Raw genomic sequence first — 23,229 nt, forward strand, 5'->3', positions numbered from 1 at the left:
CCCTGTTCCCAAGTGCCTTCCTGGCTCTGTTCACCCCGTGGGGAATCTGTCGTCCTTCGATACAGCCTCAACTAGCCGATATCGCCGCTGTCGCTAGCACGCTTTCCGACAACGAGGAGTCTATGATCCCGGCCACCCATCGAGTCCATGTCCCCGGTAGCCGGTTCCCACCAAGAGTGAGTGATTCCTCGATGATGCCTTTCAGCAGCACACCTTGTCACGCCTGCACGGGATGCCGTCAAGGTTGCTCCCCTAACACCTTGTTCACACGGTGTAAGGGAGTTGGACTGGACACTTCATCCTAACACCCAACCGCCATCATCGAAGCAAACTGATCAAGTTCACAGCGTGAATTCGTTCTCAGTCTAGGTTCACAATACGTATTTTCGATCGCCAGATTTCTCGGAACCCTGGTCTTGAAGACTTGCTGGCGTGGTGAGTGCCCAAACATTGACGGCTTCGAATGCTCGTGACAGTCAACGAGCCTAGTCAAAACAAGGTACAGACAAGACCAACAAGCAACTGGACGTTTAATCGAAGATTGCAACCGTTTTCGAGGCCGATTATTCCCTTGTATGATCACTCCTGGTCATGAGGACGGGGTCACTTTGTTTGCCCTGATCAAGCCTGGCTCTCGAGAATCTTGACAACACCGAAACTCCCGGGTTCTCGTGTAAGCCAACGCAACTGCCAAGCTTCGACTGTACTTGGACGCCCGCAGCAGCCGAAGATATTCGGAAAGAACAATAACCTTGCAGTAGCCTCGTGACTTCCTTCGTACCTGGCCTCCAAGGAGCTGCCTTCTTCCCTCGACAAATTCTCCCTGATACTTGCTCGGCATCTCTCCCCCTTTGTCTCCTCCCATGAGCATCGCCAAGCAGTTGGTCTTGCATCCTCAAACCAGCTACCAACATAGCGAGGTCTCACACAAACGGACGCAATCATGGCTCGAGGAAGGAAGCCCACGAAGAAGGCTACCGCGGTAAGTACATCCTCCAAAAGCTCCCATTGACCTCCCATATTTATCAACTCTGGTCCCTTCTCAAGTTTCATCCCAATTCTTTATCTCCACTTGCACAAGACTTGCTCTTTTTGCTATTCTACGTCTCGGCCTCTACCCAGCACACTCGTTTCCTCAGGTACCAGCCCTTTCCTGTTTTCACTCTGGGCGAAGAAGAAGGACGCCTCGCAGCCGAATTTTGTATGATCTTGACACCTCACTTGGCCTCTGTCACATCCAGACAATCGTGCCTTCGATCGACGGGAAAGGCCATTACTGATCATGCGTTATTCCAGGACATGACTCCCGCGATGCCGACAGGCAATAGTGCAACCAACTCTGCCAATCGTCAAATCCCACTCCTCTGCAGCGTCTGCCCAGATGTTCCTCGATTCTCTGACGTGTCCCACTTGCTCACGCACATCGCGTCCAAAGGCCATCTCCACCATGAGACACAAACGAAGCTCAAAGCTCATCAAGACATTGCTGCTTCTGTTGCCCTTCGACGTTACGAGGAGTAGTACTCCCAGAATGGCATCGAAGCACTTCTGGTTCAGAGAATGAAGGCAAAGCAAGCGAAGGAGGACGCACGCAACAAACGGAACCGAGCAAATGTACCCGTACCTACACCTACGGCAAAGGTGGTTACCCGCTCTTCGCCGTGGCACTTGATACTGATACTAGCTAGCAAACTAAGCGAAAGCTGAAGCAAGAGACCACTATGGGCCCCGAGGTCAAAATCGAGCAAGAAGCCCTGACGGCCGATTTCCCGCTATTCCCCGGTTTCTTCGACCACGACCAGGACGCTGAAGGCCAAGAAGAGTTTACTACCGTGGCTGATTCCCTATCCTTGAAGGGTCAGGTGTGGCCAGGAATGGGCAAGATGGATCTTGCCAATGACGAGATGAGACGCACTCGCAATCAGCGTAAGCCCAAATCTGTCATCGACAAGATGAAAAGGGCTTCTGAGGGCATCGTGCCAAATCAAGTCATCATGACGCCTGACTTCAAGGTAGAGAGGGTGAAGGATGTTTACGACGACAGCTCATCCCCTATCCCGGGTCAAGAGGAATCGGTACGCCCGTGCCCTCCAGATTTTTGTATTCGTACTGACCTTCTCAGACTCCACCACGCAAAGTTCCAAAGCCAAGGCGCAAGAAGGCCACGCCTCTTACTGAGGTTTCGGCCAACGTCCCTAAACAGCGGCGAAACACTGCCCGTGGTCTGAAGTCTATCACGGGAAAGAGGGCTGAAGTCATGCCAACGATTGAAGGCCAGGACGATTCTGGCACAGCAACTTCGCCATTCCACTTTCGACATGGTCACGATGTTTTTCGTGATGACGATGGACACCTAGGTACGTCCTGAACACAGCAATTCTTGCGAGATTCTGACTGTCGAGACAGGGCCGTTTGGTGGCCAGCCCCTTTCCTCTACTCTCAATGATAGAAGGTAAGTCTGCATTTTTTTATCTTCCAAAAATGCATTTTAATATTTCAGTAGGTTTGATCTACGTGATCGACATGGAATGCGCTCAATGAGCACGACTCCCTCCAACCTTGTCTCTCCGACTCCTCTCGCGAGAGACCTCCCACGGCACTTTACCTCCAGGGATGGAACCAGTTCGCTTCGGCCAGAGTCGTTCCCACCGGGTATGCTTTTATTTGGCCAGCTTCCATTCTTGTTTTGGAAGTCGCCGTTCTTGAATCCAAACTAACCTTTCTCAGGCTCCTTCGGCCACATTGAAGCTACGTATGCGATGAAAGATGCAGCCATCTACAATGCCTCGCCAAGACTTCCTTTCACCGTTCCTGCTCACAACCAGTTCCACGGGATTAACCAGGAGCATTTTCGTTTCTCGTCAGACAACATGTTCCATATGAAACAAGAGGATTACGCTGGATCTATGGCTGGGGACTCAACTCAAGGAACTAACGACAGTCCCTTTACCAGCATTTCTGGCGCCAACCCCCTTTTTTCTCAAGATCGTTTGTTCTTGAACTCATACAATCAGGGATCTCCAAGTACATCGTTCTCCACGCTATCGTTCTCCCCAATCAACCGGCCTAGAGAGCGCTCACAGTCTGCTCGCGACGTCAAACCAGCCACACATCTTTGCGAAGTAATGGACGGAAATGACCTATGCGACGTGAAGACCCCAGGTATCGATGGAGGCTGGCATTTGCACCCTTCCAATCATGAGCTGGATTTTCCAGATGGTTTGGTTTCAGAGGAGCCGCAAATCTAGTCTTTCAGGCCTTGATCAGACCAAGTCGGACATGATCGACCAGGGAGAGCCATGAAAGCACTAGCATATAACCAACTAACCGGCAAGGCACGAAGCAGAGGTTTCTTCGAAGCATAGTCTCCCCGTGTGATGCAACTTGGCACCGGACAACTTGACTGCCTTACTTGCCATTGAGGAGGTGAGTTATCTGTTCATTTCCCAACGGCTTAGTGGCTAATCTTGGTACGCAACTAGAACTCTTACACTGCGATGTGCATGCATTTGACGGCCCCAATGCACCCAATTTTTACACAATTACGATCTTGACAGGCATACCTCTCGCTTTTGCCAGCCTGGAGGATACTATACGCGGACAAAGAACAATGGGACTTTCGTTTGACTTCGGGACGAGGCAAAAAGGCGTTACACTCACAAGGTTTTGGGGCGCCATGAGATATCTTAGCAGGACATGGGTTAAACAGCAGTATGATGGGCAAGGCAAACAACTATGGGTACTTTGGAGTTTGGGAGGACTGGAGGATTATTTTAATTGGAGTTATGGGGAGGAAACGAGGCGCAAGCATGTGGAATATCATGGGAGGGAGCAACTACCTAAGTTAGACATATTGGGGTGCATTTCAATACCGAATGAAGAATGATTCCAAGGCTCCAAGAGTAGTATTGATTGATTACTTTGATTACATTACAATTGTTCAATGCTCGATACAAGATGATCGAGCTGGTCTGGTCCATTATCCATCACATCGGACAGGGTGCGGCAGATACCCTTTAGGCGTCGCATTCTCATTTCTTGTTCCATTTGACTCGACTTGAGGGAGGCAACCTCAATAACCTTTTTCGGGATGCGAGCAAGTCTTGCGACGTTCAAGCCATAGGAGCGGTGGGCGACACCCTCACCCACCTCATATAAGAAGGTGACCTCCTCCTCACCATCGGCTCCCTTCTCAGCTTTGAACTTCATGTGGACGTTTTTGACACCATCGAGGCCCTCTGCGACCCGTGCTAGATTCTGATAGTGGGTAATAAATAGTGTCAAGCAGCGCGTTTCTGTGACGACATGTTGGAGAACGGCTTGGGCGATGGCAGCACCGTCGTGTGTGCTAGTACCACGACCCAGCTCGTCGAGGATGACCAGGCTCCGGGGACCGGCGGAGCGGAGAATGCGGGCCGTCTCGGAGACCTCGACCATGAAGGTGGACTCGCCGGCGAAGAGATTATCGCGGGCACCCGTACGGGTGTGGATGGCATCACAAAGGGTGAGGGAGAGGGCATCGGCAGGCACAAAGGAGCCAACCTGTGCGAGGAGGACGATGAGAGCAAGGGCTCGGACAAAGGAGGACTTGCCGCCCATGTTGGGTCCGGTGATGAGATGGGCGAGAGGTGATGGGTGTGCGAGTTTGGTGGAAAAAGGGATGTAGCCACCCTCAAGTGTGTGCTCGGCGATGGCGTGGCGACCATTGGTGATGGAGATGGTAGGGTCAGAGGAGGAGGGGAGGAAAGATGGGCGAGAGTAGCCGGGCTGAGCGGCGACCTTGGAGAGGGAGAGAAGACAGTCGAGGGTTGCCAGTGCCGAGACGGCATCGCGGAGAGGCTGGTAGTCTGCCGAAATAGCAGCGAGGAGGTCCTTGAAGGCCTTGTCGCAGGCAGCGGCCAGGGCTTCGCGATGCTGGTCGCGCTCGGTGATGAGGCGGAGGACCTCAGGGGTATGGAAGCGTGATAGCTTCTTGGTGCCCGAGATCTTGCTCCACGACGCCGGGACATTCTTGATGTCTGCGTTGGGTACCTCAATCAGATACTCGATGCCGGCGACGGTGACGTATTCGACCGTCTTCTTCTTGATCTTCTCAGCAGCGATAGCACGGTGGCCGTCCAGCTCGTGTTCGACGTGGGCGATTCCCAGTTGGTGATCTTGCATGTCCTCGGTCTGATACTCATCGCGAAAGAAGCCATACTTGTCGTCTTTTCGAGCAGCGCCGAGATTGATCTGCTCTAGGTAGGAAATGACAGTGTCCAGGATCTGGGGGAGAGCACAAATAGCATCGTTGAGGAGAGGAGAACTAAAAGGGGCGTCGGAAGGGGACTTGACGGTCGAGTAGTGACTTGCGACCTTTTGGAGGGCCTGGAGGACGGAGACGAGTTCAGGGCGGGTGCATTTGCCGTAGTAGATACGGATGAGGCTCCGCTCGAGGTCCGTTTTGGCATTGGCCAAGAGGGCTTCCAGCTGGGCAACGGGTGCAGTAGATTGCTTCTCAAGAAGCTCTTCTACGGCGGCGAGACGTCCTTCGAGAAGTTGCTGATCAAGCAAGGGCCGGCCTACCCACTTTCGAAGAAGCCGGTGACCAGGGCGAGTGATGGTCTTGTCCAGTGCCCAGAATAGACTGCCCTTTTCAGAGTGGTCCGTTGAGTTTCGATACACCTCGAGGCTTTCGAGGGTGGTGCCATTGATGAGCATGTGAGAACGTGTGCTGAAGCTCTGAAAGTACTTGGTGAGGTCAAAGATGTGCTCCAGGCCATACTCCTGAAGATGGTTGATCATGGCTGAGAGGCAGATAGTGACGGGTTCGGGCAGCTTCAGGACTTTGTCGAGAAGGGCGGCGGCAGTCTCATCTTGGTTGTTTTCCTTCAGCTTATCGGCGTAGAACTGGGTGACGTGCGAGTATGCTTCAGCGGCCATGGTCTTACCCCTGGGAACGCGCTCGACCCGACTTCGGTCACCAAAGACGTTGGTGCTGCTGCCCGACAAGTGCTGCACGAGCTTATCCGTGCCCTTGGTCAAGTCACCCACAATGAGAAACTCGCAAGGGGAGATGTGCAATAGTCGAGTCTCAATTTCGCTCCGCATGAAGCCATCTTCAAAGTTGTCGTAGATGATGTCTCCTGTGGCTGGCTGCACAGCAAGAATGCCGACATCAACCTTCTCATCAGTGCCCCATCCCTTGGCCTTGGTCTCGGTGATGCAAAGTAGGTAGCCGCCCGAAGGAGCGCCAGAGCCACTACCTTGATCGAGCTCACCATTCTCATCGATATATGTGCCCTTGGTGTAGAGGTTGGTGAGTTTCCGGATGAAAGGCGTATTACGGTTGTCACCAGCCTTCTTCAGGGCAGCAGTCTCGATCTGACGGACGACTCCAACCTTGTGGCCTGCAGCGACTAGGCGCTTTGCGTGGACGGGAAGACGATGGACGGGGATGCTGGCTGAAGCAAAGCGATCCAGGTGTGCCTCTGACGGGTCTGTAATTGTTAGTACCCATGAACACAAGGGGTTGTTTAGGATAGCTTACGCTCATCATATCGCATCTTTCCAGGTATGCAGACTATGCTCAGCTCCTTGGCTGCGATGCGAGCGTCTTCACCAAAAAACCGGAACTTGTAGCCAACCTCGACAATGAGGATTGTGTCCAAATGCTTCCTCTTGATGTCGAGGAACTGTATCTCCATGGGAGTCAGCTTCCCAGTCTTGGAGCCCTTCTTCTTGGTTTTTGTTTTGGGCGCCGCAGCCTCGTCCTCGTCTCCTTCACCATCTGCATCTTCATCATCGCCGGCTGGCGCGTCGTCCTGGAGACGGCGTCGCCAGGCCATGGCGTCCGGGTGCCCGAGTTTCTTGACGAACTTTTTGTGTAGCTCATGTTGCCGTCGCTTCTCTTGCGCATCCTCGTCTTCCTCGGCGTTCTCTTGGGCCTTCTGAGTATTCCGTGCACTCGAATCGTCGTATCGATATCGTTCCGTGCGTGCCCTGGAGGGTGATGATTGATTGGCCTTTGTTTTGGAGAAGAATGTACTTGATTCTGCATCCTCTGCATCATCTGCTCGAGACTTTTTGAGGGCCTTCTCGGGTTGTTCGTTCTCCTTTTCCGTGTCTTCTAGCGGTCGTTTTCGTGATGGCGAGCCGGCATCTTTGCTCGAAGGGGATTGAGCCTTGGCTCGTGCCTCGCTCTCCTTCTGGAAGACGGCAGCTAGGCCATTGACGGTCTTGGGAGTGAAGAAGGAAGTGAGAGACTGCTGCTTCTTTGCTGCGGGCTTTGTGGCGGGAGCCATGTTGAAGACCAAGTTCCGTGGCCGTCGTGGCTGGCTTTGATATGGGGAAGCTGTTCACAGGAGTTGTCCCTGAAGCAGCGGATGGTGACGTTGGAGAAGCGCGTTTTGGCTGGCCGAGACGCGTTGAGTGGTTATGTGACCCACTTTTCCCGAGTCTGCTGGAACGGGCTTGAATCTATGGTTGCTTGCTTTTGTGAGACCAAGAGAACAAGGGCATTGTTTTTACGAGGAAATGAAAGGGATGGATTGGATCCTGATTAGTTGGGATCTGAACGATTCTGCACTTCAAAGTAAAATTTCCAGATTTTCCTACGTATTGTTGCAAGTCAGATAATACATGTTGGGTCTATAATGTGAGCTTCTGTCACTAACAGAGCTCCCATAACCTACTAAATATTTCGAGGAGAGACGGATGAAAGCTGAAATGATCTACGAGACAGCAAATCAAAGCTTCTTGGGTCTTCTCCTCTTTATCATTTGCATGCTCCAAGCTTTCTACAAGGGTCGGACAGGGGAAACGTCCACACCCCGGACAATCTTGTAACAGAACGTCAGGGCCATTATGCGGCCATAACTAATTATCCGAATGCCCTCTTGACATATACGGAACCAACAGTCTTCAAGAGCCGTTGGTTGTTTTTGCTTGTTTCACTCTTATTGTCTGGTGGGAGCTTCGTACCTATGCTCATGAGGCCTGTTGAAGTCGTGATTGGACGCATGTGAAGACGTTGCGCCCAGGAACAAATCAGTACAGATACACATGTACACATCGACTCATTCCCGTCTCAAAGAAGCAGTGACTCCTCTCTGTGCTCGAAAGCCAGCTGTCTTGAGCTGCCAGGTGGGTAAATGCGAGCGCTGGTACTGGCTCCCTCCTGTTCTTGGCTCGAGGAGCTCAGCGCTTGCATCGAGGCTATGCTGGTGCCCATGATGGGTCAGAAGCCTCTCATGATGCACGGGTCTACCCCAAATGATCCACACTCACCGTCGTCTGGCCCCCAAACCCTGGCACTTCCCGAGACCCTGTTCTCTGGCCCGCTCCAGATCAAGCTCCCGGGCGCTTACAGGATTGGCAAATGTCTTGACGGGGCCAATCAGCGGCCGCTGTTCCTCATGGTGCCCGCTGAAATAGAAGTCGGGTCCCCATTTCGAGATGGATTCTTTTGCCGTGGTGACGAAGTATTGCTGTGCATGATTAAAGCTGGTTTCCTCTGTGCCCCTGGATGAGAACTTTTTTGTTGATAAGTTTTGCGCAAGTTCGTGTCGTCTTGGCTAATATATCCGGCGGCTAAACGCTTGGTATCGTGTCATGCAGTTGAACATGTTGGGCTGTAAGAGCAGCGAGAGTATCATTCAACTGTCCTAATTCCATCGAGAAAGTTGTTAGCGAGATATTGGCCTTGATCCTTGCCCTCGCGTACTCGCTGGTTCTTTATCAACTCTCAAGTATTGGGCCTCCATCTTTGCCACACCACTACGCTGCAGACAAGCTCCCTCCCAGCTACTAACGTCACCCGCGCCCAAGCATCCCCGCCTCTCCCGCCGTACCTGCCGGGGCCGTCTATCATATTTGTATGGCCAAAGCAGGGCACGGCGCTTGACCAGACAGACCCTCTCTTCCTCTCTCGTGTCCCCCTTCTCCTCGTCCACGTAATTTTTGTCTCCTTTATTGCTCCTTTTGTCTGCTTGCTTCATCCATCTGTCAGACTCATCGCGCTTCTGAAACCAATACATAAAGCTCTTGTTCCTGGCGCGACCGTTTCTGCGACCCGCTGGAGCTTGCCGGGGACCGCCCACGTCACTTGGCACCTGTCGCACCTACCTACTACGTACCTTCAGGCCTCACGCAACGCAACCCCGCCCAACCACCAAGACTCATCGCGACTCTGCGATTTGAAGGATTCGCCCTCACTCGAGCAAGTTCCGTCCAACAGCAATCCCTAGCGCCTCGTCATCTTTTATTCTTGGATACTCGACCTTGCGAAACGCTCGCCTCATACAGCCCTAGTGCGGCGTCTCGTCGTCCCCTCCTCTCACCGAACAACCAACCCCGCGATACCTACCTGGGCACATACCCAGAAACCGCCTCACATTATACTGTCGCCCGCCCCGGCGCTCCTCTAGGTCAAGATGGAGCGAAGCCGCGGTGTCCCGGACGAGGAGATGTTCCTCAACAAGCCTGCTCCCGACGACTGCGACAGCCCGACCATCGAGCCACTGCGTATCTTCAAACCCCAGAGCCCCCAACCCGCCAAGGACAGCAGGTCCTCCTCCTCCACCTTCAGATACCCGGCGCCTCCTTCGTCCACGTCTCCCATCTCTAAGCACTCCTTCCCTCTTCCTCCAGGTGCCTCGAGCTCTGCTGCCCCCCTGCCCTTCCCGGACGACGACGATATCCGTAAACCAACTCCAGCAAAGCCCTTTGGTTCGGCCTATAATGATACCAGCCCTCGTCTAGACACAAGTCCCCAGGGAAAGAAGCCTGGTCTTGCCGAGCGAAGAGGTGCCGTCCCAAAGCCCATTTCTTCTCCAACAAGTCCCGATGCCGACCAGGATCTCTTTCAGCGTCCCATAGCAGATCATCACCGTCCGGGTTCCTCCAACGCCAACTATCCAAGCTACCAAAAGACATACTACCCACCACCCGGTGCCGCCGAGGCCCCCCAGCCCCCGGCGAAGACTGCCGTTGAGCAAACAAAGATGGATGGCTCAGGAGTGAATCGGTTTGCTTCAACCGCCTCGACCTCAACCACCCGGGCTAGCCGGGGTTCCCCTCCTCCCCCCGAAACCCCGGTCGAGGAGCCCGGTCACGTACCGGCTGATGCTATCGAGGCCCGGTATGCAGCCGCCGGTATTTCTGGCACTGCGACGCTCAACAGCCTCGGCGCCCCCAGCGCTGCCGCCACCCAGCGACTTGCCCAATATGGAAATCAACCTCCGCCTCAACGGCCGTGGACGCCGACAGAGTCGCCGGACCAGGCGCCATCCGGACCTCCGACTGTTTACCAGGGCATGAATGCCATTTCAAGTCCTCCCCCGACTAAAGTGTCGTTCAGTCCTCCTCCCCAGCCGCAACAGCAGCAGCAATACATGCCTCCACCACAACCCCAGCAGCAGCCTCAGCAACCCCAGCAACCTCAGCAACCCCATGGTCAGGAACAAGTTAGTGTATTGGAGCAGGACTTCGAACGCATGAGCACAAACTCGCCGCCTCCTGCATACTCGAGCTTGAACACTGGCTCTGGTTCTTCCTATCCAAGTGAGAAACAGCGCCCTCAACAACAGCAACAGCCGCAGGCACAACAGCCACAGCCACAGCAGCAGCAGCAACACCCTGCACTCGCATCAGGCTCAACTCCTGCCCAGCAGCCGACTCCCAGCGCATCGACACCACCTAAGAAGGCAGCGGCCGTGGCAGCAGCCGCAGCGACAGCGGCGACCGCGACTGCTGCTGCTGGCCTTGCCTCGCCCGCTCTCCAACATCCTGGCCACCCAGCATTTGCCAATGACCCTCACCCCGAGCAGAATGGACAAAGCTCGCAGCAAGCAACCGCTGCTGCTCAGCCCTTTGAGGCTCAAAATCCGGCTTCGCCTCCTCCCTTGCCTGAGGGATGGATAGCACATCTCGACCAGAACTCCGGCCAGTACTATTACATCCATCTCGCAACCCAAGCGACGCAGTGGGAATTCCCCAAGGGACCAAACCCCATGACACATGAGCAGGCCCCTCTGTCTCCCACGGCATCCACGTATGGAAACCCGCTAGGATCACCTGGCATGTTTGGCAAGCAGAATATGGCCTCGCCCATGTTCCCACCCCACACTCCAGGCTATGCCGAGAGTATCATGAGCGTGGCCGCTTCGGCTACTCCCACAGCTGCTGGATTCACAGGACCCCCACCCAGCGCTGGCGTTGACATGTATAGAATTCAGCCTACCAATGGCGTCTACTTTGGTCCGTACCTTCGATATGTCAACATGGATGTTGAAAAGGGCCTGTGGCTTGGAAGCATTCTTGTCGTGACGGATGCTCCTCAGCCCCCGACAATCCACCTCCACTTGAGTATGGATCTATCACCCAATCCCAGACAACTTCAGCCTCGTCCCATTTTCACGCACCAGAGGTGGAAGTTTTATAAGTATGATATTGAGCTCCCCATGTCTGAAACTGGTACCGAACGATGGACATACGCTGTCACGTCCCATCTGGGCTGCACCCGCTACGAGTTTGTTGTCGCTGGACGTCAAGAAACGAGTTGGCGTTTCATCGCACACTCTGGCAATGATTTCGCCTCCGGAACATCGCAGAACGAGCGTGCCAAGCTTGGCGGAGTCGGATTCATGTGGAAGGATGTCCTCCAGAAGAATGTCGAATGCGGTGGCTTCCACGTCCAGCTGGGCCTGGGAGACCAGATTTACGGTGATCGACTTTGGAAAGAAGTGCCTCTTCTCAAGCAATGGCTTGCCATGAGCGGCCGCGAGAACAAGAAGAATGTCCAATGGACAGCCCGCCACGAGGAAGACGTTTCTCATGCCTACTTCCACTACTATACCAGCCACTTTGATCAGCCATACCTACGGGAAGCGTTTGCGCAGATCCCTCACATCCTGCAGATTGATGATCATGACATGTAAGTTTGTTGCTTGTTTCTTTAGAGACTGTTACTGACTAGTATAGTTTCGACGGATATGGTTCCTACCCTGATTATATGCAGTCGTCGCCCATGTTCAAGAACATTGGCCGAATTGCAACGGAAATGTATCTACTCTTCCAGCACCACACTACGGTCGAAATGCTGCGAAACGTTAGCACAGATCACGACATCTTCACAGTTACCGGAACGGGTTGGCACTTTGTCAAGTTCCTTGGACCGGCCGTGGTGGTTGTTGGCCCTGATTGTCGATCAGAGCGTACTCAGGCCCAGGTCATGGCTGGCCCGACCTATCAAGGCATCTTCCCCAAGGTCGCCACGCTACCTCCTAGTGTACAGCACTGTATCTGGATGGTCTCTGTACCACTTGTGTATCCTCGCCTGGATACGGTGGAGAGTCTTGCCAACACCATGGCCGTGGGTAAGAAGGCGGTCAACACAACGTACAACATTCTGGGCAAGGTGACAAGCTCAGTGGCTGGCGTGGTTGGTGGCAGAGAGGTTGTTGCCCAGGGCTTCTCGCAGGTCAAGAAGGCAGTTGGCAAGACGGGTCTCATGGGCAACGTTCTGAACCAGTTTGGCGAGCTTGATATCCAGGAGGTGCTCAAGGATATGTGGACGCATGACACCAAGGATCTCGAGAGGACCTACTTTATCCGAACGCTCCAGGGCATTGCACAGCAGAAGGGAATCCGAATGACCTTCCTTTCTGGAGGTATGTTGGCAATCCTTTGATACACACTGAGCATCCAAACTAACATGATTATAGATGTCAACGCCTCAGGAGCGGGACTGGTCCATGATCCCACTCACCCTGGCGACCACAAGACCATGTACCAAATCATCTCGTCGCCAATCGTGGCGGCACCACAGAGCAACTATGTCCTCAAGATGCTGCACAACCAGAAGACGCTGTATGTGCCACAGAATGGCAAGAAGTCGACGCATGAGGTGTCGGACACCAAGGAGGACATGATGGAGATCTTCCACACTGATGCCAGCGGTGCCGCGCGGGAGCTCAAGAAGCTCATGGGCCGCCGAAACTATGTCGCTGTCGTGTCCTATGACCAAGACGCCCTGGCGGCGCAGAGCCAGGCAGCCTTTAGCCCCAACCCAAGCCTGAACGGCTCACAGCACGGGCAGGGCCTGTCCAAGGTCAGCCTGGCTGTCGATTTCGTGGTGCAGGGTGACGGGGCCTTTACAGCGCCGACCAAGTATGGTCCCGTCATCATCCCTCATTTGGAGTATGGACGATGAGGGAACTAGAAGAGCTGGACGTTGATCTCGAGGAGGATGGAGTTGGTGACAGGTTTCGGCCATTTGATGTTGCACATGTAGCGGCCTATATGACTTGACGAAGACTTGTTTATACATTTGGATATACCTTGATGTTGAATACCTACCTATGGACATGACAATATCCTTTATCACATGGCAATTGATGAATATTAAGAGCAGTTGTTGAATATGTGCGCAAATTTTGTATTTTCTTGGTCTCATGTCTATTGTACGTGTATGTGTGCTTTTGTTGCTTCTTATTCCAACGCCAGCATATGCATCTAGAGATCAAAGAGCTCCTTGAGGATGCGGATGGTGTCCTCAGGGCCAGTGACGGAGTGTCCGACGGTGCGGGAGTCGGTGTAGATCTCGTAGTCGTTGCCGCCCTCGAAGGTCTTGTCGCCGAAGAAGTGGATGGTGTTGTAGGTGATGCCATCGGGCTTCTTGGCCTCGTTCTCGAGGTGCCTGAGGCAGTAGGTCTTGTCCCAGCCAGTGGGGAAGACGTCGAAGGAGATCTGGCCTCCAATGGAGAAGCTGTGCGGTGTGCGTTAGCCGTTGGGGTCCTTGTCATGATGGGTTGAGTTTAGCATACGTGAGGCCGAGGTGACCGAAGCGCTCCTTCAGAGCCTCGACAAACTTCTGGCGGACCTTGGCGTCCTTGTCAAACTTCTCAAAGTCGTTGCGCTCCTGGGTGCTGGCGTTACGGCCGATGGGGCTGATGTTGATCATGCCGTTGCGGAACTCGATAAAGGTACCGCGCTTGACGGGGAGGTCGAGGTCGGCGATGTAGTGGAGGCAGAAGTTGGCGAGCTCCTTGTACTGGTCCTCGCCGATCCACTTGATGAAGGTGTTGGACTCGAGGGGCTCGCCGAGCTTGTAGGCAGTGAGGCCGTTCTCGGAGAAGCAAAAGTCGAAGAGGGCGGTGACGGGCTGGCCAGCGGGCTTGCCCAGCTGCTCCTGCTGCTTGGCAAAGTCGGAGCCGCCGACGTAGCCGATGGAGCACTTGGCGCGGAGGTCCTCGAGGATCTGGAGAACCTCGGGGGAGGCGTCCTTTTGCGACTGTTAGCGACGAAGGAGGGCGGTGGAGGGATAAGCAGGGTGTACCAGGCGGGCGGGGGTGAGGGTGCCGTCGACATCGAAGAGGCAGATGGTGTCCTTGAGAGGACGCTCCGCGAGGGGAGTGTAGGAGGGAGGAGGATTGGCCATTGTGAAATTTGTGAGGGCGATTGATGAAGGAACAAGGAAGAAGAAAAAAATGGCACAGAATACCCAAAGTAGCTGGGTCAATGGTGTTGAGGAGGGGGAAGGGGTCTGAGGGGCAGCTGCGATGCAAGTGTGCGGGGCAACGATGGAAGCTACTGTAATGTACCTTCTCTGAACGGGCAAGAGCTTGACCACGTCCGGACGTCTTATACTTGACTCTGTGCAGCCTCTAACTTGGACCAAACATCAACATCAACAAGCGCAATCTGGCATCTTGAAGCCCATGACGAATTCATCTTGTTTCAACACTGGTCACGCGGGGCATCGATCACCTCGAAACGATGGATTACGCGACAGATCCCCCCTCACAAGACCACGTTGGCCCATTTACAGATATTAATCGCCCAAGCCACTCCAGGGGTTGCTTGACCGGACGACGGTAGAGAGTCATGTCGTGGAGGCGCAGTTGTTGAAGCGAGATGAGATTGACAAGATCTTAACTAGGAACGCGCCATTCGAAGCCATGAGGACAGCATGTCATGAAGAGGATGGTTCTTTGCTGCCGTTCAGCTCGTCCCCTCCCTGACAGTCTTGTCTTGTTCAAGCTCAGCGGTTGAGTGCATAGGTGCCTGGCCAAACTTGCCTCTATCTCTACTCTCCGAAACAAACCTCCACTCAAGGCTAATGCGCTATCAACAAGAAGTTTGAAGCCATCATGAGCCGCTGCAATTTGACCATCTTAATTTGTCTGCCCCCACTGCGATCTCCCGCAAGCGAAATCTCGGCCGCCTTTTTTAAAGTGGGGTCCCCACCGACACCATCGGTGGACCGCTCCTCCGACCTCCGAACCGTTCGCGGACGACAAGTGGGCCCCTCCCCGCCGAAGCCGCCTCGGTCAGCCCTCGGTGAGCGGCGCATCAGAAAATAAGCTCGCCAGCTGCCCGCCAGCTGTAGCACCCGCACCACGGGGGCAAGTATTATCATTGAATTCAATTCCCAATCTTCCCAACGAGAGCAGTGACGGAACTGGTAAGCGTCACGTTCCCGAGTTCTCGCAGAACTTAGTAGCGAGTGCTCTGGTTCGACTCCTGCCCCGACTAACATTCTACAAAGCATGCTACTCAGACTAACATTCTACGAAGCATTCTACCTGACTGACATTCTACGAAGCATGCTACCTGACTAACTTTACAGCGTAATTTGCTGTATAAAATCTGCCATTTATCATCTGCCATATATCTTCTGCCATCTCTATAATTTTGCCAGTCAGACCATATTTATCTTCGCAACCCTCGTGTCTCTCACCTTTTATTCTTCAGACCACGCTTCACCAGCCAAGCTGGATTACAATTTGGTGCCAGGCGCGCTTTCCTCGTGATTGCCAACGTCAATTGAAGCAAATATATTCGTCGATTGCTCGAAAAGGTTCAACTACAGAATGTCGTCTATCATGATGCTATCAAGGCCATGTTGCTGAGGCCCATCCACAGTTACATCTCTCCCCACACACCAGTCAATTCAACAACCACATTCACAATCGTGCTCACTGCCCAGAGCGCGATCAGTCCCCACCCAATCTTCCGACTCAGAATCCACTTGTTCATCGGCACCACAATCAGCAAGCCCACCAGCATCACCAGGAGTGTGATGGCCGAGATCATAAGAGTCCCGCCGACCTGGATGCGATAAGGCTTGTATTTGATGGGATGACTGGGGTCTTGGCGGTGCTTCTTGTTTGCCTTTTGAATCATCATCATGGCGCCGCCGATGCCAATGCCCAGCAGGATATTCAGCATGGGGCCTCCAAAGCAGGCAGACCTACAAAGTCATTGTCAGTTGTGCACTTCAAGAGTCCGGAACAATACTTACAAAGCCATGACGGGATATCCAAGCCTCGCCACCGTGATGTCGGCGACTAAATCTCCAACGCTGTTTCCAGCAGCAAAAATTGTAAGTCCCAACAGAGCTTCCGAGATGTTGAGGATGACCCCAACTGTTTTCAGGACTCCCACAACTTCGCCGGCAATGGTCGATATCCAGGCTATACTGATGATAAATCCCATGAAGCACAGCATATAATGATACTTCGGGCGTCTCTCCTCCGTCGTAAAGAGGACAAGAATACCCAGCAGGATAAGCGAGGCGAGGAGCGAGTACATCACCATTCGGACCAGAACCTTGTGAGGATTGTCCCAGTCCTCCAACATGTTAGCCCAGAGAACGAAGACGGCGAATTGGGGTCCGGTGAAGAGTTGGAGCGCCACAAGCCATCGATTCCAACCCGTGCAGTCATTCTTGACACTGCTGGAGGATGGGAAATCGGAAGCTGGCTTTGTCACGATGGCCGGAGGACCCAGTGAGAACTGCGATTCGCCCATAGCTTCTCCTTCTTCGGCGTGTGTGAACGGAGTGGTAGCAGAAGAGGCGATGTAGCTGTTCCCACGGCTGTGGAGGGTATGCCTACGGTAACGCTCCCACTCCGACTCTGGCTCTATCGCCGCGTGCTCGATGGACACGGGCGGAGCCATATGCCCAATGCTTGGGTTATGGTCATGGTGGTGAACACTGTGGTCAAGGAGCGTGTCCAAGTCGTCATCTGTCGTCTCAGAGTCGACAACAGGTAGAGTCGTGACCAGAAGGAAGATGCTGGGCACAGAAATGGCGCTGACGAACTTGTCCCAGGCCGTCTTCTCACTCCATCCCTGCAACGTGGGAAATAAAGTTGCCAAGAGGATATGCGGAGGTGGCAGCACAGCATATGGCCACCATCTCACAGGACGACTCGGCGATACCGCTGTCCGCTGCAGATCTGCAAACGGTGTTTCACGGCTTACCGCAGCTGAAGGCGTAGTGCCAGGTGAGACAGCTCCTGGAGACAAGAACTCGCTGGGCTCAGCTTGGTAGTTGGGTGTGAGCAAAGCGGGTGAGTCGGTGTACATGGGGAAAGGGCTGTTTGGGGAAGACCTATCACTGTAGCTGCTGCGACGACTGGGAATCTGCAACTCGAGCTGAGGAGCGAGCAATTTGTTCTGGTGATCCTCAGCTGGAGCATCATCAGTAGTCCCGCTGGGGCCGACAGGGGGAGGAGCCAAGTTGCCTCCGACGGTGTAAGACGGACTCGGGCTTGGTGATCGCGTTCCGCTGGTGTTCGACGGAGGGACAGATAGGTTGCCGTCGCCTGAATCACGGCTACCAGGCATCAGCAAATCATGATGGATTGAAGGCCCAACTGGCTGGTCCCCTGAGGAGAGGGCTCTGTTTCTCCTCAGTTCATGGTCGGCGCGCGCGGTAGCGAGCAGGCCATCAGAGCGGGAGTCCGGCATGGTCGTCGTAGTCACCCTCCGTCTGTGGTGGACATGATGATCAGAGGAGCTTCTCTCTGGGATGGGCGCCAGCTGCAGGTTGCCCTCGCGCTGCAGCTGGGCGAGGGCCGACCGGAACTCGAGCGCACCAACCAGACTCGGCCTGATAGGAGTCAAAGTATGTCTCCTGCCAGGTCTAGTCCGAAGGACTCGCATGCTGCTGGCGACCTCGGCGGCGACCATTCGGTCATGGTCCTCACTGGACGTGTCACTCGACGACTCTGGCTCCTGGCCCTCGATCTCAATCCTAGGTCCAGTCTCAAGAACTGAAATATCGAGCGGAGTAGAATGCGAGGTGCCTGGGCCGGACCCAACCTCATCAGGATCGTCCCGGTACGGCTCGCCAGCCAATTCATCTCCAAAGTGGCCAATGGGCCCGTAGACGTGGCTGCGCGCCTCCCCCTCTCTGCGCTGCCTCCGCTTCCGCCTGGTTGAGTACCAATGCCAAGTCACAACAGTGATCACGTAGATGGTATAGTAGCCGATCATGAGCCAGCACTCCCACAAGTGTAGATGGCCGTCGGCCAGAAAGATGGTGGTAAAGACAACTGCGAGAATAAAGAAGCAAATGTCGCGAGCGTACGTCTTACGATCGACGCGAAACTCCCTGACAAGAGCCATGGAGCCTGCGACAACACCAGTGATGAAGCTGGCGGCGCCAATAAGCTCGCCAACGGCCATGCTGGCGCTGTTGGAGCCCATGGCAGCAAATGTGCTAAAGACATCTGGGGAGCCATTTCCAAAAGCGAGGAAAGTGACACCAGCCAGACTCTCGCTCAGGCCAAGAATTGTTGCAATTGTGCTCAGATTGACGCTGAAGAAGTCGCTCGCAGCTATGCCGATGGTGGTGAAGAGGAGGCCCAGCCATATCACGAGCAAGCTGAACGCGATGGGTTGGATATCGGCGAAGGCGCAGTAGTAGAGGTCGAGGTAATGGATGAGGCCGGCATCGTCGTCGGCGCAATACTGCCTGACAAAGGCGCACTTATCCTGAGCTTCGTGGACGTCATTGCATTCGGGGGCTTCGAGCGAGGAGGAGCTGCGCTTGAAGAGCAGAGTTTCGGCGGGGGTCGTGTCGCTGCGGGAGGCGTAACGCGCGGCGGTCGTGTGCGATAGGAAGGAGTATGCCGTGAGGAGCGAAAGGATCAGGATCGTAACGTAAAAAGGGCGAGACTGCAGGCGGCTGCCTCTGAGGAATCGGTTCGAGCTCGGGTTGCGGCCCTGGGCCATTCCGATGGGGCGGATGGGCCCACGAGGGGTTGTCATTGTCATGCTGTAACTGCTGTCGACATGTTATACCGCGATAGCTGCCGAGGCCATCCTCACTCGTTGACCGAGGAAGGGGAAAGGGAGAAAGAAGCTCGGGAGTTCAAAGAGAAGTGCGTGTTAGTGAGGGAGATGGATGTAGGCGGGTCATATGGGGACGGGAGACTAGGGAAGATGCTGTAGATTAGGTAGGTAGCGAAACCAAAGTATCATGACATATTACGTCCTGTCCACGTCGTGCCTGCCTCGGGCTCGGATTTGAGGAGCGTCCCATAGAGTTAGTTACAGCACAGTCTCTTCCCCCCGGCGATATCCCACGCCCAAAAGCGGGCAGAATCCAAGCTCGCAGAGACTTGGCGTCCCCGTGTGACGGGTCCATTTCGCCTTATTCCGTGACGACAACCTTAGGTACCCCGAGGGAGGCCGCCGGCGGCGACCAATAGAAGGCCGCGCGGCGGAGATTAGCCGGCTCTCGCCACAGTGTGGCTCAGCCCTCCAAGAGTCTTGGAGAGGAACCGCTGGCTTCGGCACGGCCTGGTCTCGCCCACTTTAGAGTTGGCAGTGACAGACTGGCACAGTGGCACTCGCTCACAAGATCAGCAGCCACTCTTGATCAATAGAGATCCGGCTACAAATCATGCGCGACGCCGATGCAACCTGGCTCAAACACAATGTCCAACGTGCTTGGCTTTGGCGCTGCCACGTGCTGATTGGGGGCACTTTGTTTTTATGCAGGCATGGGGCAGGGGTACAGTACGTAGTACTCAACGCGCCTTCCTGCCTTGGCAGCTCTCCGTTATTCTCCGTTTCGGACGGAAGGTGCGTGATGATGGGAGGGGAATTCAATTCCTCCACCGCCTGTTCACCGAAAAGGCACCGAAGGGTTGTACCTGCCACCCCGCTCAAGGTACCTGGTCGTGTGCTTGCTGTGGCTGTGGCTGTGGCAGTTGAAGAATCTCAGCCATACTTTGTGCCTGATTTCCAAGGCCTACATCCCGTCCCTCCACCACCTACCTAGTTGGCCCAAACCTTACCCCACGAACCCATACAGTAGACGCCGCATTTATTTTGTTTACTTTGGCAAGGGGGGTCCCGCAACACCACGACGACGACGCGCCAGGCCTCGTCGAATCCAGCCTTCTTGCCTTCACAACCCGTGCAAAAGACTCCAAAAATGCCTCGCGTTGCTCAAGTTCCCCGTACGGGGAGTGCCAGATCCAATACTGGCTCCAGCGCTGCCTCACCTTTCAAGACGGCGTCGCCCATCAAGTAAGCCCTCACCGAACATCCCATAGCAACCGCGATGTTAACGCACTCCGCAGGATCCCTCTCAACGACGATGTCCACGAAAAGGGCCAACGCATGAGCTCCAGGCGAGCACTTCAAGAGAGACAGTTCAACGAAATCAAAAAGGCTGCAACCCCTCGCAAGGTCAGCCTCCGCCGCGACGACATGGAGAACTCCCCAGGAGCCGATCCCCGCACTCCCCACGGCAGCCGGAGCATCAACATTGACGATGACGAGGGCTTTGTAGTAGGCGGAACTGCGGTCACACCTATGAAGCGTGTCCCGATTCTCGCCAACTTTGAAGAGTGGATGAAGATGGCGACCGACAACAAGATCAATGCTACAAACTCGTGGAACTTTGCCCTCATCGACTACTTTCACGACATGTCGCTCTTGAAAGAGGGCGACGGTGTCAACTTTCAAAAGGCCAGTTGCACCCTGGACGGGTGTGTCAAGATCTACACAAACCGAGTCGACAGTGTCGCAACCGAGACGGGCAAGCTGCTGAGCGGTCTTGCCGATAGCAACAATGCCAAGAAGAAGGACCGGGATGGTGAGGAGGGTGAGGAGAGCGACGAGGAAGAGCTAGATGAGAATGGCAACGTGAAGAAGAAGCCCAAGAAGAAGGTAATGAGGAGATTCTGGCGCTCTCAATGGCTCATGCTGACGTTTCATAGACGCAACGATCATCCGAAGCTACCTTGGCCCCCTCTTTCAACTCATTACAGCTCAAGAAATTTGAGCTAGAATTTGCTGTTGACCCCCTTTTCAAGAAGGCCTCTGCCGACTTTGACGAGGGCGGTGCCAAGGGACTTTTGCTAAACCATCTCATGATTGACTCACAAGGGCGTATCGTTTTCGACAGCAGCGACGACTCTGGAGACGCCAACACACTGGGGAAGAAGACGAAATCTGAGGAATTCGGCGACGAGGAAGATGAGGAGGCCGAGCAACAAGAGGAGGAACCTATCGAGGAAGAAGAGGAGGAAGCTGATGTCGAGATCGATGTGGGGGCTCTGGGAGCCAAGTTTATTCCCGACTTACAACGGCTCGACGAGCTCGACGTGTGCCCTTCTCTCAAGACTTTTGATCTGGGGGATCCCTCCGGATCTATGGATATCCCCTTCCTGAAGGCACCCGAAGACTGGAGGCAAGATCAAGACAAGGAGAAGACGCCAGGCGCTCTTGGTGATATCTCCGGACTGGTCATCGACGGGGATGCCCCTGCAGGCTTTGATGACGACGACCTCGGACTAGGCTCCTTCGATGTGGTGGGCGAGGTCGCTTTCGGTGAGGGTGGTGAAGCTTGGGCCCGAGAAGCCGCCTTGGAACCGCAGATGCGAGTGTACGACGCTGGTCTCGGCGAAGAAGGCGGTGACGGGGAAGGGTTCGACGACAATGGAGAGTACGTGGTCTCGATGACCAGTGCGCAGAAGGCGGATAAGATGCACGAAGACATCCTTGGATTCTTTGACCAGGCATTGCAGAAGAACTGGTCAAGCGCCGAGCACTGGAGAATCCGGAAGATCAAGGATGTCAACAAGCCTGCGGGTGAGACCAAGAAGCGCAAGGAAAAGGAGCCCTTCGAGATTGACTTTGCCGCCCCTATCGACTCTCATGCGTGGGATGTCCTATACACACAGGCTGCCAGCAACTCAACTATCAGCATGCCGAAGAAGGACTGGAAGTCCAAGTCGCGCAACCTCCTTCCTGACGACAAGCACTTCAACTCCAAGTCCCTCCTGAACTTGTTCTTGAAGCCCAAGGCCCGAATGGGCAGACGACGGACTGGATTTGGCGCTCGGGCCGGTGGCTTCGGCAACACTGCCCAGGACAACCAGCCCGAAGGAGAGATGGACGAGGCGTTCTGGGCTAAGCAAAAGGCGCCTATGCAGAACTCGGACGACACAGCGCTTCCGCAGGGTGATTATGACGCCAACTTCTTCCAAGATGACGGCATGCCATTCCCTGGTGGTGATCTGGACGACGACGATGATCTCGAGTTTTCAGATGCACGGGAGCATTTCTCACCAGGGGTGGATGGCCCGGCTGGCCTAACAGAGGGCGCTGGTCTCACAGCTCTCCTCGGCGGCGAGACGGTGACGAATACTGGAGCATTCGGAACAACGCTGGTCACTCAAACAAGGAGGGTGCGGCCAGAGTACGTCCAATACGCAAGAGTGGCCAAGAAGGTGGACGTCCGAAGGCTCAAGGAGGAGATCTGGAAGGGCATGGATATGGAAGCTCTCGAGGTAAGTTTGCAGGTGCAACTAATAACTTGGACACCAGACTAATGCTTGAATGTAGAAACCTGCCGAGACCCCTGCCGAGGCAAACGAGGATGAGCCACTCAAGTTTACTTCGGTCATGAACAACCTGCAATCGGTGTATCCCAAGCCGGTGATGGACGATATCTCCACATCATACTGCTTCATCTGTCTACTGCACTTGGCCAACGAGAAGGGTCTGGTGATTGAGAAGACGGCCGATCTATCAGAGTTGGAGATCCGCAAGGACTGGACGGCAGAGATTGTGGAAGAGTAATTGAACAGAGGAAGGAGGGGGTAATTGTACTTGTGGTTGCGCAGCGTCTTTGTTTGTTGTACATGAAGTCATGGCAGGCAGCGTGCGAGTGGTGTTGGGCATTGGAAGTCGTGTGATGATTGATATCCAGGCGTTGGGGAGAAGGTCGACGGATGGATGGAACGGTGCAACAACATCCGATGAGAGGATACGATGCAACGACACGGGCATGAATGAGATGGGAATAGATGAAATTAGATGGTTTATGTTTGGCACTTGAACAGCACGAGTATTTGACTCTTGTGAAGTTGAATTATGTATCTTGGAGTGGACATGGAATTGTCATGTCAGCCTGACATACTCACAAACTTGGAA

The 23,229-nt window shown here is 54.3% G+C and overlaps 6 protein-coding genes across 6 annotated transcripts; 3 read left to right on the forward strand and 3 right to left on the reverse strand.

Moving 5' to 3' along the window:
• Positions 1 to 943: 943 nt before the first annotated feature.
• Positions 944 to 3,070, forward strand: NCS57_00593400 (uncharacterized protein; the record flags this gene model as incomplete). Its single annotated transcript, XM_053055840.1, has 7 exons — positions 944 to 982; positions 1,689 to 2,075; positions 2,123 to 2,357; positions 2,407 to 2,452; positions 2,504 to 2,652; positions 2,728 to 2,988; positions 3,015 to 3,070. 7 exons carry the CDS (start codon positions 944 to 946, stop codon positions 3,068 to 3,070), a joined length of 1,173 nt encoding a protein of 390 aa, XP_052914795.1.
• An 860-nt stretch (positions 3,071 to 3,930) lies between these two features.
• On the reverse strand, positions 3,931 to 7,283 carry NCS57_00593500 (DNA mismatch repair protein; the record flags this gene model as incomplete). The annotated part of the gene is made up of 2 exons (XM_053055841.1): positions 3,931 to 6,479; positions 6,530 to 7,283. 2 exons carry the CDS (start codon positions 7,281 to 7,283, stop codon positions 3,931 to 3,933), a joined length of 3,303 nt encoding a protein of 1,100 aa, XP_052914796.1.
• Positions 7,284 to 9,413: 2,130 nt separating this feature from the next.
• Positions 9,414 to 13,192, forward strand: NCS57_00593600 (WW domain-containing protein; the record flags this gene model as incomplete). The annotated part of the gene is made up of 3 exons (XM_053055842.1): positions 9,414 to 11,914; positions 11,962 to 12,650; positions 12,705 to 13,192. 3 exons carry the CDS (start codon positions 9,414 to 9,416, stop codon positions 13,190 to 13,192), a joined length of 3,678 nt encoding a protein of 1,225 aa, XP_052914797.1.
• Positions 13,193 to 13,494: 302 nt separating this feature from the next.
• On the reverse strand, positions 13,495 to 14,419 carry NCS57_00593700 (Phosphomannomutase; the record flags this gene model as incomplete). The annotated part of the gene is made up of 3 exons (XM_053055843.1): positions 13,495 to 13,747; positions 13,806 to 14,263; positions 14,318 to 14,419. 3 exons carry the CDS (start codon positions 14,417 to 14,419, stop codon positions 13,495 to 13,497), a joined length of 813 nt encoding a protein of 270 aa, XP_052914798.1.
• A 1,487-nt stretch (positions 14,420 to 15,906) lies between these two features.
• On the reverse strand, positions 15,907 to 19,050 carry NCS57_00593800 (uncharacterized protein; the record flags this gene model as incomplete). Its single annotated transcript, XM_053055844.1, has 2 exons — positions 15,907 to 16,234; positions 16,286 to 19,050. 2 exons carry the CDS (start codon positions 19,048 to 19,050, stop codon positions 15,907 to 15,909), a joined length of 3,093 nt encoding a protein of 1,030 aa, XP_052914799.1.
• A 1,168-nt stretch (positions 19,051 to 20,218) lies between these two features.
• Positions 20,219 to 22,875, forward strand: NCS57_00593900 (Condensin complex subunit 2; the record flags this gene model as incomplete). Its single annotated transcript, XM_053055845.1, has 4 exons — positions 20,219 to 20,313; positions 20,367 to 20,958; positions 21,009 to 22,583; positions 22,639 to 22,875. The coding sequence occupies 4 exons, from the start codon at positions 20,219 to 20,221 to the stop codon at positions 22,873 to 22,875; spliced, it is 2,499 nt and encodes an 832-aa protein (XP_052914800.1).
• Positions 22,876 to 23,229: the final 354 nt, after the last annotated feature.

Source organism: Fusarium keratoplasticum, chromosome 4 (assembly GCF_025433545.1).
Source record: "Fusarium keratoplasticum isolate Fu6.1 chromosome 4, whole genome shotgun sequence".
Classification (NCBI taxonomy): Eukaryota; Fungi; Ascomycota; class Sordariomycetes; order Hypocreales; family Nectriaceae; genus Fusarium; species Fusarium keratoplasticum.